Source organism: Mugil cephalus, chromosome 7 (genome assembly GCF_022458985.1).
Source record: "Mugil cephalus isolate CIBA_MC_2020 chromosome 7, CIBA_Mcephalus_1.1, whole genome shotgun sequence".
Classification (NCBI taxonomy): Eukaryota; Metazoa; Chordata; class Actinopteri; order Mugiliformes; family Mugilidae; genus Mugil; species Mugil cephalus.
In genome coordinates this window covers 26,331,576-26,348,213 of record NC_061776.1, presented here as the reverse complement: position 1 = coordinate 26,348,213, position 16,638 = coordinate 26,331,576, and the positions used below count along the sequence as shown (strand labels likewise).

Genomic DNA, 16,638 nt, shown 5'->3' with positions numbered 1-16,638 from the left:
TTCAAAGCTTCATTGTCACTGGATACAACAATAAAAAGCTTATACCACTTTCTAATGACATATTTTGTAATTATGCGTGTACTAGGCATGCTTCAACTGATATAGAAAAGAAATACCTCTTCATGCAATTAGATAGTCCAATCAGAGCGGTTTTGTTGTAAACAAATTTAACTCCACAGTGCCCTGGTGTGTCTGACTATGTCTGTGTTACTCCTCCACATCATAAAGCTCATCCAAACAGTTGGAATGGCCCAGCAGATCTCCACCAGACCATAATCAGTTTCCAAGGGAGCAACTCCAGATCAATTTTCCATACCCCAAACAATTCAGTGCCACATTTTAAATAAAAGAAATAGGGAAGTTGGTATGGTTTCCAAGCTAGTCCCATTCTGTATCTCATCTCATCTCATCTCATTTTCTACTACCACTTATCCTCATTAGGGTCGCGGGGGTAGCTGGAGCCTATCCCAGCTGTCTTTAGGCGAGAGGTGGAGTACACCCTGGACAGGTTGCCAGCCTATCGCAGGGCTAACACAGAGACAAACAACCATTCACAACCAGTCAATTTAGGGTCACCAATCAGCCTAACGAGCATGTCTATGGAGGCGGGAGTAAACTGGAGTAACCAGAGAAAACCCACACAGACACAGGGAGAACAAACTCCACCCAGAAAGGCCCGAGCCAGACTCAAACCCGGACCTTCTCGCTGGGAGGCATCAGGCACTGCATTACATTGTAATCCTTTTTTAATGCAAGACTGCTCATATTGAACTAATATTGAGCTCATATTGAACTATGATGTATGTGATATTATTATCTTTAGTATTGATAATATTTATCCTATCTTTCACTTAATGTTGCAGTAATACACTAGGCAAGCAACATGTAGCATAGCTGGTTAGATGATACTTTTAAGAACATTGTACATGTACAGTACAGTACATTACATGATGCATGTATGTTTTATTCAGTTCTCTTTCCTATTTTTCTCTCTCTATGTGACCAACCTCAATCTAATGGATCCCACTTTTTCCGCTATGACCTGAATCTGTCAATATGAATGCAAGAGCCTCAGTACTGACGGAACGCTCATGACTCTGTGGCTTCTATTCTAGAATCAGAATCTAGTGTCACCTGTGACATAACAGTTGTGCTGCTTGTCATTTTGCATTGAGAAGAGCTCCAACAAGTCACCTTTTTTAACACATTGAACATCATTTTGTTGATTTTCCTTCATTTCCTCTGCATAGTAAGACTAAGAAGGTAAGTTAGCAGTCATCAGTCTGCCTCACACACTGCTGACATGAAATATCTCTTCAAAACAGTGGCTGTCACCCTGATCTGTAACATGGATCATTTATAATATTTTGGCTATTTTTGCATAAATTACTGATGAAAGATAGCTTTAATCAAATTGTACTTTTAAAAAACTAAACATATGGTATGTTTTTACAACAGTTGAAATAGTTTCCTCAGGTGTTGTGAGTGAATATAACAGTGAAGTGACTATTTTTTGATATTTCTTGTTCTTGTTTTTTATGTAGTTGTTGTGTGTCTACATACAAATTAAAACAGCTATTTCCAGTCAACCATACAAATCGCTTTGTATTTTAGACTAAAGCAACCATGCAGTTTCTTAGACTGGCAACATCTTTACTCAAATAGATAGATCTAGTTTCTTTTTGAATGTCACAGTGTATTGTAAATCAGGCTTTTCATTACCTTTTTCTGTCTCCATTAGTTCTAAGCAATGCCGCGCAAAAGTGAACGTTTGATTTCAGTTGGGTACTATGACGACAAGGAAGAACCTTGTATTTCATACAAGGAGTACCCATACAGGTAGGGTGGACATGGAGCAGTAATTGAATGTATTTACTCCAGTATTTAGTATTTAGTATAGTATTTGCGGTGCTGTTTTATAGTTTTTTCTCTTACTTTTCAGCAGAAAACAATCCCACTACAAAGACAGTTAAAGTTACAGTTGACAGATTAAATTTGAAACACATTTCATGATCTTCAAATATATTACGCATTACCGCTAAATGAACTTCCCAACATCATTTATTATATTACTATTTATTATACTCCCACTCCATCATAATACTTTGTACAATCAGTACTGAGTATATGGTGCAGGTTTGGCTTTTCTTTATACCTGCACATATTAATGCTTCTTCTAGGGTCTTTCACAGGAAGAGAAGTCGTCGCCACTCTGGTGCCAGCAGCATCTCAAACATGTCAAGCATAACTGCTGCCACTACTGTTGACCATCCTACCAGCAGCTGGAGATTAAGAAACAGAAACAGCTGTAAGAAACCTATCTGAAAGTTCAGCAACAAAAAATATATAGACTGTTTTCAAACACTTTAATACTACTGTCATTCTCTGCTGTAGGCCTCTTCGTCATCATGCTGGCATGTTTTGGTAATTCGTCAAGAATAATCTTCAATACAGCAGCTTTGGTGACTGGCTATCATGGCTATGAATTCTGTGGCATTTTATTATTCACACTCCTATTGTGTATTTGCATCTGTCTCCTCAGGAGCATGTGTGTACAAAATGTGTACTTCAAGCAGGAACTGCTTCACTCAAGACTCAGGGAGGCCAGAGTACATGGTACCATCCAGTCCGCTATAATTAGCCTTACTTACATTACTGTACTGACTTTATTTCTTCTCCACCGTGCCTTCTCATCAATAAACCTGTCATCTTTGTGTACAGCTAACAAAGCTGCAGGAGCATGTGACCAAGGCAGGGTTTATACAGATGCAGCTAAAAGAGCTGCAGGAGGAACTGCTCCATCTGAAGACCAAGCTTCTTCCTTTTGCAGACACCATGCCAAACTTTGCTTTGGAATCACAGGGTAACTCATTTTCATTGTCATCTTTATTTGTTGGTAAGCTCATTTAGTACTATGTGCACTTGATGTGTGTGTTGGTTTTCAGGTGCCACTATCGTCCATCATCTTACATCAGAAACCTATCAAATCCTTCCGCCACTGGTGACATTTTGGGGTTTGCCTTTATGGTATCCAGCTGTAACGCCCCGTATTCTAATCCAGGGACACTCCACGCCTCTGACACCAGGTCACTGCTGGGCCTTTGTGGGTAGACAGGGATACGTATTTATCTCCCTGTCACACCCAGTCATTGTGACACATGTGACCCTGGGCCACATCTCAGGCATGCAGTCTCCCACTGGCTTTCCTTACAGTGCTCCAAAAATGTTTTCCGTCTATGTAAGTAACAAAGTTTGTCATACTTTCACTAAAGCAATGCTCACTTTCACTCCTCCAAACTGAGAAAACAATGAGGTGTTCAAGTGTCTCTCTCTCTGTTTTCTGTGTCAGGGACTGAAGAAAGTGAATGGGGAAGCAACCTCCCTCGGAACCTTTGTGTATGATGCAAATGGGGAATCACTGCAGACCTTTAAATCCTCTGTGGGTATTGTATACCATGCTATTGGTGGCACATTTTAATGTTGTCGTTTGCTCACACATGGAAAGCCAAGCGATTCACACCTAACCACACTTATTTTGTCATCAACATTAATTCACACTCCACAGAGACCAACAAAATCATAATCTTCAGGGTCGAAACTCCCCCTTTAAGTCTGACTCTCCACCCATGTTTAACAGAAATCTAATCAGAGCATTCTTTCCCATGTTTATTACCTTTTTTTTTTTTGTCTTTCATCAGATTAATAACAAGAGCGTCTTGAGATTCGTGAAACTGCAGATTGAGAGCAACTGGGGTCATCCAGAGTATACCTGCTTGTACAACTTCAGAGTCCATGGGAATCTGCCATAAGTGTCTGAAATCATTTAAAAAAATAAACATGTTCACATGATGCATAAAAGAAATTTTGAAGAGTTTACTGACTGCATCATCAACAAATTACAAGAGAAACTAGCCACTGAAAATATAGAGGGGAAGGTATTTAGTCAAAGGAATTAAATAACCATGTGTAAATATCAAATTGTGGGCTAAATATAAATATTAGAATTTATATAAATTGGAATGGCAGAGAAATTATAAAAATCAGTCAGTGCCTGATCTGCAGATCATCAGACAAATGCTGAGCACCAGACAATGTGAGAGGTGTTCATACACAGTGACCAATATCAAGCATAGACAGTCCAGGACATGATGATGATTTATTTTTAACTGATTAAAATGAACCTTATTTTTTTCCATTGTTAACAAATGTGCCACAAACCGTGCCCATCAGAAGATGGCAGTAAAGCACCTACCGTTACGGTTGGTTGCCAATAACGCGGAGACAAGAAGAAGAAGAACGCCCATTTTGCTCACGCTGTCACTGCTGCTGACATATCAACAGACAAGAGGACAAAGAGCTGCAATGGACGGGTAAATACGTTTGTATTACAGCTAAATCTGCTCTGTGCACTTCTCACAGGCTGCGTGTGTGTGTGCCATATAAACAATGAGCGATTGCCCCAGCTCCCTTAAAGGTGTGTTAATGCGTGTTAGCTGCAGTTCAAACCTTGATGCTTAACATAGCGAAAAATGGCACGTTAGCTAGCTAACAGCCTCGAGTAATCGAGAAATGTGGTACTTTAATGTGGTCTAGCTCGCATGGAGACGTGAACGAATTGAGGAGCTTGGCTCGGAGCATATTTTATGTCACGTCTGTGTTTTCAAACTTGGGGAACGTCATAGTTAGCGAGCTATTTCCAAAGGCAATATCCCCGTTAAGCATAGCATCACACTGTGTCTGGCGTTACATTAATGATAAGGTTAGCTACCTCAATTACAGGCAACGTTCCTGCTGAGGCAGAAATACGTGTGTTAAGCGGTCGTATAATTGATGGCGACCATTATAATCATTGTTAGTAGTTCAGGAACATGTTAGTCAGTGCCCTGTGGTATTAATGAACTATTAAACCCGACATGGCACCTGTCAGTGGGAGTTGCTAGCTTAATCCTAAACGTAATTTATAGTAACGTTACTGCGCAGGGCTAGCCAAAATCCCTCCGCCGGTATGAGACATTTATACTTGTGAGCTCGTCAATCTGACTCGCTCTGTTACAAACGATAGACGGCGCTGTGTCTTTCTTGCAAGTTGGGTTCATTTTTGTTTGTGCTTCCTACTTCACTTTCCACTTCCTGCTTCACTTTTAACAATGGCAGCTGAAACTTTTGCCGAATTCCGCCGTCATACAAATGTCTGTATCTCCAAACCGCCTCAGTTAACCTTTTCGATTCTTTAGTGATCCATAACAATCAATTTGAAAGTTGAAAGTTTCTGGCTGGAGAAGCAGACAGAAATACTTAAGCGGAAATATGCAACATTCAAGCGGACCAATCACCGCTCTTGCGCTTTGTGTCACGCTGTGTGTAGTTGCCTGGATTAACCAGGAGCCTCTGCATCACTTAAGCATGGAAGCATAAATTGCGTGTACCGGATATAAGGTTAATTTGTCTAGAGCAAATGTGTGGTGCCCGCAATCGCTGCCAGCTTATTGTACATAATGTAGGCTTTTTTACTGTGCGAGCAGGTAGCTTAAAAACATTGAATGCATCTGATAATGCAGCATCCGTAAAAGAGGTAACAACGTAAAACATTACAAAATAATGTAATGAAAAACACCAATGGTAAATAAATTTTACTGTTCAAACTAACTCCAGTTTGGATGATAGGTTGGATTTGAGAAAATGGTCCTGCATGGAAATTATATTATTAACTTTTTTCTTTGTTTTTTTTTGTGTTCTCTTCCTTTGCAGTGATGTTGCAGTTGGTGTGAAGGTAAGCTGTGGTATTTCATTTTACTAAACAACTTTTTCTTACTCCTCTGCCCATGACATTATTCATCTGATGTGTATCTATAGACAGATAATCAACAGACTCATCACTGCATTGCCATCAGAAGTTGGAATGTGAATAAAACTGTTCATTTCTTTCTTTTTCTTCCAGAGAGGCTCAGATGAGCTCAGCATGTACGGTAGCAGCCCCAACTCTGTGACGGGTGAGTTCAGTCTCAACTAGCATGGAATTGACATATAAGGGTGCTAGGGCCAGTTGTCCCGCTTGCGCTCAGACTAGCCATAGAATCTGGACTTTAGGGGAAAGCACGGTACGGTTGCCTAGTGTGAGTGCTCCCTGATACCTTTTCTCGTGTACAGGCTGAATCAGTAATGTTGTTGTATGTGGAGAACTGACCAGGGAGTGAGAAGTCTAATCAGACTAATCTCAATGAAAAGAAACTTAAGAAATATTACACTCGTATATAAGGTGAGCAGTATAAACTAGTTAATGTATATTGTTCCTAAATATTTTGTCTTTCATAGATTACATGACGGGCTACGGCAAAAAAACAAACCATGGCTCATAAGTAGAACTGCAACAAGATCTTGTTAAAAGATTTTGCATTAGGGGAATGTTCTGTGATACACAAATGAGGTGTCACGATATTTGTAATTTATTTGTTGTTTGTGTAAATGTTCAGCGAACGGCAGTGACAGTAAGAAACAACGTCTGGAGGAATCACCCCCCTCCAGAGTGCTCCACATCAGAAAACTTCCCAGTGAAGTGTCAGAGACTGAAGTCATTGCTCTGGGACTGCCCTTTGGGAAGGTCACCAATATACTGATGCTGAAGGGGAAAAACCAGGTAAATTATGGCTTTGTATCATCAGCCTATACTGGGATGAGCATAATCATAGAAACATTTACAGATGTATTGTGGAGCATTTACATACACCGCCTGGCCAAAAAAAGTCACCACCAAGAAAAAAGGTCACACACTCTAATATTTTGTCGCCTTTAGCTTTGACAGCACGCATTTGCTGTGGCATTGTTTCAATAAGCTTCTGCAATGTCACAAGATTTATTTCCATCCAGTGTTGCATTCATTTCTTACCAGGAACTTGTATTGATGATGGGAGAGTCTGACCACTGCACAAAACTCCAATCTTTATGCTCCCTAGCAAATTGAAGCCTTTTTTCTGGTTAGTCTCTCTGATTAGCGGTTTACTTAAGGCTACACAGATGTTCAGTCCCAATCCCTTGAGTTCCCTTTGCACTATATGTGTGGAATTTATTTATTTATTTTTTTTTTTTTTATGTAATTGCCAGTCACAACCAATCAGTATTTTTTTCTGACCACATTTCTTCCTAGAAGACAATGGTTCCCCACTATCCTTCCAGTTTTTAATAATGCATTGGACAGTTCTTAACCCAGTTTTAGTAGTTTCTGTTTCAGTCTCCTTAGATGTTTTCTCTGCTTGACCCTTTTCAAACAGACTAAAATCTTTTCCACCACCATTGGATGTGTCTTTCCACATGGATCTTTATGGGAGTGTATTTTTAACAGCTTCAATAACACAAAAAAAAAATATATATAGATAAAAAGGCAGCATTTCCTGTCCAACACTCTGCCTGACTAACTTCTCTCTCTCCCCCACTTACTGATTTTGCACCAACATCCAGCTTTTGTTGTTTGGGTGGTGGGGGACCACCTACGTTAGGTGCAACGTGCTTTATTTAAGTTCAATGTTGTGTTTTTGAAGCTACATAGGACTCATCAACACAGAGTGTACAGCAAACCTTAATATTGTTTTCTTTAGCTGACACAAACTCAAAATAGTGGCAGTATTTCCAGCTTGATAACACTCATCTCTCTCCTCCCTCCATTGTTGTTTACATTGCGTGGTATTACACGTGAGTTGTCCTCATGCTGAAAACATAACATACATCCAGTTGATTGCATGCCAACACCTTTTTTTATGATGGATTTACACGTAACTTATTCGTATTCAGTAACTCCATTTGTTATTGTATTCCTGTTTAGAATGAAGGGTTTAGGTAGTTAACAGTCAGAAGGACTGAGTATTTTGAAATGCTCTCTGTACTAATTATCACTTAACGACTCTTGTTTTTCCTGGCATTCCATCATAGTGGCGGCTCCTAGTTTTTTTTGTGAATAAATGAGGCAGATCTGATTGTATGTCCACATTACTAAAAACAATTTGACTTCAAGGGGCCAGACATCCAAATATAGAAATAGTGATTGGAACTCAAGTCGTAAATTTGTCTTAGGTGTGCACTTGGCATTGGACCACTCTGGATACATTTAATACCAGGTCTGGACAGGGCCTCTGTTATGTCAGAGAGGTATAAAATGGGATGATGAGGTAGCCTCACTGACAGGCAAGACAGAAGACAAAGGTGGACAATGGCCTGAATAAAGATCCTGTGGTTTTAAGAAGTGATCTTAATGTATTTTTCAGGCTTTTCTGGAATTGGGTACAGAAGAAGCAGCCATTACTATGGTGAACTACTATACAGCTGTCACACCACAGGTCTGAGTAACATCACTGTCTACTTTTGTTAAACATTTTTGTTATTTTCTGTTATGGTTGTAAAGCATAGTAACTGAGTTTTGTTTTATATGTTTCTTATTGTGTTTAGGTCAGAAACACTCCTGTCTTCATTCAGTATTCCAACCATAAGGAACTTAAAACAGACTCGGCTCTGAACCAGGTATACACATAGATGTATTTGTACACCAAATCCCAGCATTGGTATTGCATTGCCTTTACTCCTTTTTTAACTTTCCAACCAGAGAGCCCAGGCTGTGCTGCAGGCAGTGTCAGCAGTTCAGGATGGAAGCTCTCCATCTTCTGACCCAGGTGTTTTAGACCTGGCTCCACCCCCCAGTCCTGTCCTGCGAATTATCATTGACAACATGTTTTATCCTGTGACACTGGATGTTCTACAACAGGTAAAACCTGAACTCTAATCCCATTCATAATCATGTTGAATATTATCCCTTATATTTAAGCTGTAAAAATCAGACAGTCCATGAGCATTAAATGGATGATCACCACCTTCTCAGATTTAGCTCGAGATCTTTCAAAAGCTCATGCAGGTTAATAATGTCAAGTGCTTACCTGGCAGCATAGTTTGGACTTGGACTGTTTACAAATCAGATTAAACTGTTATGGAACCAAGCTTGACTCTGTTTCTGTGTTTCTCTCTAAAATATGTTTTCAGATCTTCAGTAAGTTTGGAACCGTAATGAAGATTATAACCTTCACCAAGAACAACCAGTTTCAGGCTCTTCTGCAGTTCAGTGACCCCGTCAATGCACAACAAGCCAAACTGGTATGATCACGCACACGAAAGCTGTGTCTGATGGGTTTCCTAGTTACCAGTATTCTATTGGCAATCGACCAACATATCATTTGTCTACTTACTATCTTTCTTTTGCTTTTGTTCCCTCTACTCTAGTCTTTAGATGGACAGAACATCTATAATTCATGCTGTACTCTGCGAATAGACTTCAGTAAACTGGTCAACCTTAATGTCAAATACAACAATGATAAGAGTCGAGACTACACCAGACCTGACCTCCCCACAGGAGACGGAGAGTCAACAAACAAGGATCATTCTTTATTGGGTAAAGGCATCTCTTTTTCTGTTCATGATTATTTACTATTAGTCTCGTGACCCTTTCATGGACTTTGAAAGGTCATTCTTTTGCCACTAGTGTTGCTCAGTCAAGGACTAACAGTGATTGTGAAAGACACATCTTAGATCTTGGTCATCATTTTAAACTCGGTAACCCTCCTTTAAAGTTGCCTGAATCTATTTCGCATAGTGGTGTCATTACCGAGTTGTGGAAGTGTTTTCATGGATATCCAGACAGATGCACAGCATAAGAGCCTGCCAAAGCACTCGAAACTGTCTTTATGACAACCTCCCACTACAGTTGGTGTCTCCAGGACCATACCTGATAACACATACACACACACTTACACAGAAACTCTTATGGTGAATACATTACCATGCTATTGTGGCTGTCAAACCTGAAGAGTGTCTGTTTCTTCTCAAACCGTTTCTTTGTGTACATATCCAGTATGCAATGTAAATCCAGGCTCAGTAGATGCTCCAAGCAATTTATGCAGTTTAAAGCACAATTAAGTGTGCTGCTTTTTAGTTGTGGTTTCAGGGCTGGGTTGGAAGCAAGCGTCACAATCTCATAGAGAGACACATTTCTGTCTCTTCTTTTGGTCATGCTTCTACTTTTAGTTTGGATAAACTGTTTTCAAACTAGTAACTGGATGTATCCTTTAGCATTAGTTGATGACATTAGGATTTAGGAACATTACAGATTAAATGGCTCTGTAGAAATAATATCGATACTCCACACACAACATAAAATGGAAACAGACAATAGAGTTGTAATAATAAGCACTTTATTTCTAAATTTACATTCAACTAGTCCCCTTCGTGCCTTCATCATTCGTCCTCAGGTGTGGTTGATTAGGTCAGTTGAGTGACTGTGGTTCTGGTGGAGTTGGCCCTAATCAGACTTGTTTTTTGCAGCAGTTCTTGTGATATCCCTGATCCAGTTTTCCATCCAGATTGTAATTTTTACACAGATAATGTTATTTTAATATTAATTAAGCTTCCTCTGTTGACTTTAGTTCCTGCAGTGGTTTTTATCAGCTATGTTGGATTCCTTAAGGACTAAGACAAAAATATTTATATCTGTGTGTTTTCTCCAAAGGAGCTCTGCATTAATTTTTACAACTGCAGTTCACTGGGTCGGGGTCATCATTTAGAGTGGGTTGTTAGGACCTCATCTCAGTGAAACAGGACAGTCTTATGTTGCTTCCTACAATAGAAACAACAAAGGCTCTTATTTCCCACAGGATAAATAAAGTATCAGGCCAATTTAAGAAATGCGTATTTCAGTGACTGAAAAATGGTTGAGTGCTATTGATTTGTTGTTCTTTCCTTAAATTTCTTCACAATTTGTTGATTAAATAAGTCTCCATTTTGACATGATGCTATTATTGGTCAGTTTAACTTAATATTAGTTTCAATTGATTTCCAATGCTATAAAATGAGTTTCATATATGTGTTGTTTTGGATGTTGTAAATTCTTTGTCAGGTTAGATCAGTATTTCGTCGTATGAATCCAGCTGTCATTTTCTTGTAGGTACCCCATCTGGAGCACTAGCTTCCTACTCTAGTGGAGGAGGTTACTCATCATCTCTCTCCCTCTCGCAGGGTGGAGGTACAAAACTTTGCTTTTTTTCCCTTCATTTTGTTTTTCCACTACACTCTCTGTTACTTGGTGTCCTTCTTTTTTCTTTATCTTGTCATGTCCTGATAATGTTGTCTGAAAGCTCCAGGGCTGGAAAATAGGCTGGTTAATAAAGCTAATCATTACAACAAGCGCAAAACAGTCCTTCTGGTTGATAATTACCGTGTCCTGTTAATCCTTTGGTAGACAGATGGCTGCCACGCGATGTCCTGTTTTACATGTCTGTTCGTGTGCTCAACGTTCTTTCCTGCTTGTCTGCTGGAAGTCATTAGTCTGAATTAATTCTGCAGGGATCACACCAGCAGTTAATACATAGTTGTTAACTTGCAAGTGTTATGTGAATGTAGTGTAGCTTTGTTGGGTTTATTTATTTTTTCGTTATTTTACAAAGTAATAGACAGAGATATGTATCTTCAAAGTAACATTTTAAATCTTTAGAATGCAAATTTGTGTCAATAATTCCCATGAGTTGTTAATAAAAAACTCTGCACGTCTTGGTGACAGTTTGACCATCAAATATTCTATATATCGTATAAAGTGTAGGCCGTTTGGTCTTTCACAACCCACAACATGACCACCCTCCCGGTAATCATTGATCAAATTGAATTTGCTTAAGTTCTATTGCAAAAATGATAATGAAGCACTTTGCAGCTCTGTCTCTTGAAAGTTAATTGACTTTAAGGCATGTCATCCACTCATTACCGTTCTTACTTGTTCCATTCTGATTTTTGTTCATGCATCTTTATGCTGTAACACACTAGGTAGTAACCGTCAAAGAGAGCAGTATTTCTAGCATTTTACTAGCAGTATTCTATTAAATTCACTCTAGAGGATTATTAGCTTTGGCTCTAACTCTTACAAATAGTTTGTGTCAGAGTATAAACAGTATTGTCCTTCATAGTGTCTTAAACTGTACTTTCCTGCTGCTGTGTTGCCTGTTTTGTTCTGACCTGTTACTTGTGTTGTGCTTTCCTAACAGGAGCCATTAGTCCCCTAAGTGCTGCTGCAGCTGCAGCAGCTGCTGCAGGTCGTGTTGCTCTGTCGGGCTCCGGAGTGTCAGGGGTCCTGTTGGCATCCAACCTAAATGAAGAGGTATACTTAACCTTGCCTTACTTAATCATGAGCATGTGTTTCCGAGCTCTGATTTCAAGCCACTCCTTTCCAATATCGACACTGCTGAATGATTCTGTGTGTATGTGTGTGCGGATGTGTGGTTGTATGTGTGCGACGACCACAAACTAAACTTTAAACCTAAACGATAATGTCTCAAAATATTTTCAAATATTCTGAATTTCCCAAATTATATCCATCTATCAGATCATAAAGGTTTTGTTGTGTGTTTGAAGCCTTGTTGATTTCTCTACAGTGAACTACACATATCTTTTTCTTTTTTTTTAATCAGAGATTTTTGTTTATTCTGTCAGTTTCCTGTTTATTTCTTACTGTAAATTTACAGGCTTTGTTGTCTATTTCTACAGCATCTGTTGTCTTTTTCTGTGTTCCATCTATTTGTCAAGATTCCCTCTCTATCTCTCTTTGTCTCTATCCCTGGTAAAAGAGACTCTGTAGTGGGGTGGTTGTTTTCACACTTCTGCCCCTTTTTGATGAAGTCTTGTATCATGCTTGTTTCTTAACAGCATCCAGTTATCTCTGCTGACCTATAGGGCTTGAGAGCAGCGCATCTTGTATTTACTTTAGAGTATGCTCTGTTAGGGATGTCCCGATCAAGTTTTTTTTGCCCCCAGATGGGATCATTTAATATTGAATATGGATCAATCGGAGTCACAGTCCGATATTAAATTAACAATATTTGCTTCTCTGAAGATTTCGAGAACCTTTTATCTTCTTACTGGTTATCTCCTAGATGTTGTGATGTCAAGAGGATAGTTCATTCAAAAAAAGCCTCAACCACAGAATGGGCCGGTCATACAACGCCATTGACTCCATAATCCTTTGCCTCCCAGCCTTTACCTGGGTGCATTGGATCGTGTTTTATGGTATTTTTCATGTGTCACAAAACTTTTGGACTACACAATTTAAAAGTCATGTGATTTTGCTTTTTTTTTCTTCGATTGTTTGACTGCTTTAACACAAGCCAGCTGCCACTAAAACAAGAGAAAAAGAAGTCGCCTCCTTCGTCTTCTTTGTTTTTTGGCAGCTTTGGCACCAATTAACCACCATTACAATAGGAGAAGGTTTTATATTAAAGGGATGTACACCTAAAACAAATAACTACAAAAGATCGGGCTTGGCTGAAGCGTGATACTGATCGGGACATCCCTATCCTCAGTACAGTCAAGTGGCTCGGTAGCAGTTGAATGTGGTGTGGCTGCTCTTTATATTGTGAGTATTAAATCCAAGAGATGGATTTCTGTCCTTTTCTTTTTTTCTCAGTGGTGACATCGAGTGGGCAGACAGACGCGTATTATTTTAATTTCATGCAGTAGACTGACCCCGTTTCCTGATAGCAAAAGAAATCCCAAACAGATTAACATCTTTCAACAGAATTCCAAGAGCCACCCAGAACATCTTGGCAGCTGTTAAAACTTCTGTCAGCGATGGACTGTGTGATATCATCCTCTATTTGCAGCGCAGATGCAACTGAGCTAGAGGAAAGGAAATCGTTTAGTTGTGTGGCCAACCCTGTCCAGCTACAAGTTAAATGTTTTTGAGTGAATCCTGAGTTCTGACTTTTAATTTTGATGGCATTAAATTAAATTTCGAACTGACTCATGTGTCGGCCATAGATTCTGTTGGCATCACAATCAGAATTTGTGCAGTTATACAGTGACACTGGACATCTTGCTGAATAAAATGTTTTAAATTGGTCAAGATGTACTTAAAATGTTTTTCTGCAGTTCCCCTACCAGTCAGTGTGATTTGCCAGGGAACGGACAATAGTCCTTCTGGTAGCTGATGCCCCCCCAGCCATCTGCGTCATGGTGCTGCTCCCTTTTTGTTTGGTGTATCCTGCTGCTCACTCTTTCATTTACAGTTTATTTCATATTTCACTTAAACTTTATTTTGTAGCTTGCCCCCATCCTTTGTACGTATGTGATTGTGAAAGTGAATTAACAATAATTGTATGAATGATTTTGTGTGTGTGTGTGTGTGTGTGTGTGTGTTTTTGGAATCGAACCAGCAGTCATTCAGACTCCGTTGATGTTCCACTGATGCTCTGTTTACTGACCTATGCTTTGGTTTTTGTCCTCCTCTCCTCCTTTCTCCCTTCCCTGCCTCCTTTCTTCCCTCCTCTGCTCCTCTTCACATTTTCATTTTCTCTCCATTTGATCCTCCTTATGGCCATACATTCTTTGATGTTACGCAATTCTCTATGAACCCTCCCCCCTTATATACGGTTACCCCATATTTTTTTCTTACTCTTCCCTCCTGACTTTTCTTAATCCGGTCTAAATCCGACTTTGGCTTTGCCGTTTGACCCCCTTCTCACCCTCCCTTCCTCATGCTCTCCATCTTTGCTCCACCCCTCATCATCATGGAAACCACCATCTCCCCCCTCGTCCAACGCTGGGCGGTCTGATCTCTACCTTCGTCTCTCCTCTTCCTCCTCCTCTGCTCCTCTTCCTGTCCTCTGCTCTGCGGTCTCTCTCTCTAAAGATGGTCACGCCTCAAAGTCTCTTTACCCTCTTCGGTATGTTCAACCTCTTCTATTCTATCTGTATATCTCTCTCTGTTTATCTGATTTTGTTCACTTTCTTCGGTGAAGTCGTGGACTCTCTGTTGGTCTATATCTTTCTGTATTCCAAGCTTTCCTCTTTCAAAAGGTACACTGCAGAGTTAAAACCTGCCTCTGTCTCTACATTAAAAGGATAGCGAGCCTCAGAGTTTGTCAGCTTATCATTTCACTGCTGAAAAACCAAAATCATCGATCCATGGCAGCGCACGTCAAGTCTTAATTTATAATTACACTGAGATTCTCTCCGATTGGGACTCCTGTTAACATTTAGTACTGCAAACTGTACTGCAAGTTGCAATTTTACCTCATCTTCCAATACACAATGCCACAATTCTTCCATTTAAGCATGCACAAAGATTCCCTCGAGTATTTTTAAGTTTCAAAACAGAATTGATAATTGTACTTGTATTAACCCTGAAACCACTTGTTGTGTTCATGCTGCAGCTGTCGTTAAAGTGTTACAAGTGTTTCAGTGAAGGATCATTAAATCACAAGTATGTGCAGCAGGACATGTTTTGATATTAATTTGAACATTTGAGAACTAACAAACCTGTCTTTTACATATTTAGCTTTAGTTATATTTTTAACTGTGGCGTGAAACGGGCAGCTGTTAAGCAACAAACCACATCCTGCAGATGCTTCATAATAAATGCTGCTGGTGGAAATAATTTTATATAAAGCAGCTGCAGTTTGCAGTGGTAAATATTAGCGTGGCACTCGGTTTTGTTTAAAAAAAAAAAAAGAAAAAAAGATCCATTTTGTTAGAAGAAATGAATGAGCAAGGGACGAGGATGAGTTCTCACAGCAGGTTTGGATCAGGTTCTCTTTTGGCTAAAACATGATCGTCTTGGCTCTGATGCTGTCAGGCTGCTTTTCTTTGCTAATTTGCTTAATTTCTTTGTTAGCGTTTTCACTACATTAATAGTTAAGTTGATCATGGCAGTTCAGTGTACTCACCAAAACTCATCCTTTTGCCTTTTTCCTTAGATGTGTAGTGTAGCCATAGTTCACTTGTTGTCTTTATTCCATAACTTCGCTGTTGTGATTCCCTGCCTCTCAGGCACCTAAACTAGGCAAGGTGCCTCCAGATCTTTTGAAAAGTCAAGAACTTCTCTCCACAAAGGCCTAATAAAAACTTAGTTGTTCTTCCTCCTCATTTTTTCCATGCTGTTTTGGATTTTCTGGTTGAGTAAAAGTGTCTTTTTTTCCCTACATCTCTCATAGGTGATTGTTACTTCCATTTATAGTTTGACATTTCTAATCACCTAATTAAGCCGGATTGCTCAATCCTGCTTCTCAGTGAAGGCATTAACCAGTCAGTCAGTTTCAGCTATGTGTCAGCTGAGGTTTTCTTGCTGGTTGACTGTCGTGACGTAAAGCTATTCGGTTACGCTTATTTGATGGAGTTTCTAGTGGAAGTCAAATGGGAAGAGTCCGTCTTTTCTTTTCATTTGTCTTTCTAGCACTAACTTTTTTCCTTTCATCCTTCACACCTCTCCTTTTTTATCTTCGTCGGCTCCATCTCTCCTGCTCTGTCTGTTCTATCCTCCTTCTCGTCTTCTCCACCACCCTGCTCTTTCTTGCTCTTGCTCTCGCTCTCCCTCTCTCTATCTCTCTATCTGTCTCTCCTTCTCCCTCTCTACCTTCAGGGGTCTATGGTGATGTGCAGAGGGTGAAGATCCTTTACAACAAAAAGGACAGCGCTCTGATCCAGCTGTCTGATGGTAACCAGGCTCAGCTTGGTGAGTTCTGATCAATATAAACATGATGGAGATTTTACATTGTGGTTAAGTATAAGTATGTAGAATCTTATTTACAAGTAATTTGATCAGTTAATGATAATTGGTACTGCTTAATTTAG

The 16,638-nt window shown here is 39.6% G+C and overlaps 2 protein-coding genes and 1 long non-coding RNA gene across 3 annotated transcripts; all 3 read left to right on the top strand.

Annotated features, from left to right (window-relative positions):
• Positions 1–884: 884 nt before the first annotated feature.
• Positions 885–2,425, top strand: LOC125011245. The gene is made up of 4 exons (XR_007113149.1): positions 885–1,263; positions 1,742–1,839; positions 2,181–2,308; positions 2,395–2,425. It is a non-coding gene; the product is annotated as an uncharacterized LOC125011245 (long non-coding RNA).
• A 122-nt stretch (positions 2,426–2,547) lies between these two features.
• Positions 2,548–3,858, top strand: LOC125011283 (SUN domain-containing protein 2-like). Its single transcript, XM_047590412.1, has 5 exons — positions 2,548–2,616; positions 2,722–2,863; positions 2,946–3,238; positions 3,350–3,439; positions 3,699–3,858. Exons 1-5 carry the CDS (start codon positions 2,560–2,562, stop codon positions 3,807–3,809), a joined length of 693 nt encoding a protein of 230 aa, XP_047446368.1. The 5' UTR covers positions 2,548–2,559; the 3' UTR covers positions 3,810–3,858.
• Positions 3,859–4,253: 395 nt separating this feature from the next.
• LOC125010779 (polypyrimidine tract-binding protein 2-like) lies at positions 4,254–16,519 on the top strand. The gene is made up of 12 exons (XM_047589594.1): positions 4,254–4,370; positions 5,749–5,770; positions 5,939–5,990; positions 6,471–6,634; positions 8,253–8,324; positions 8,434–8,505; positions 8,588–8,746; positions 9,019–9,129; positions 9,256–9,424; positions 10,973–11,050; positions 12,060–12,172; positions 16,427–16,519. Exons 1-12 carry the CDS (start codon positions 4,363–4,365, stop codon positions 16,451–16,453), a joined length of 1,047 nt encoding a protein of 348 aa, XP_047445550.1. The 5' UTR covers positions 4,254–4,362; the 3' UTR covers positions 16,454–16,519.
• The last annotated feature ends 119 nt before the right edge of the window (positions 16,520–16,638 follow it).

Bases quoted from the DNA above. Each gene is read 5' to 3' on its own strand.
- LOC125011283 (XM_047590412.1), top strand. From the start codon at position 2,560: ATGTGTACTTCAAGCAGGAACTGCTTCACTCAAGACTCAGGGAGGCCA. The intron at 2,864-2,945 runs GTAACTCATTTT...GTTGGTTTTCAG, and splicing joins CTTTGCTTTGGAATCACAGG to GTGCCACTATCGTCCATCAT. The intron at 3,239-3,349 runs GTAAGTAACAAA...TTTCTGTGTCAG, and splicing joins CAAAAATGTTTTCCGTCTAT to GGACTGAAGAAAGTGAATGG.
- LOC125010779 (XM_047589594.1), top strand. The intron at 6,635-8,252 runs GTAAATTATGGC...TGTATTTTTCAG, and splicing joins TGCTGAAGGGGAAAAACCAG to GCTTTTCTGGAATTGGGTAC. The intron at 8,747-9,018 runs GTAAAACCTGAA...ATATGTTTTCAG, and splicing joins CACTGGATGTTCTACAACAG to ATCTTCAGTAAGTTTGGAAC.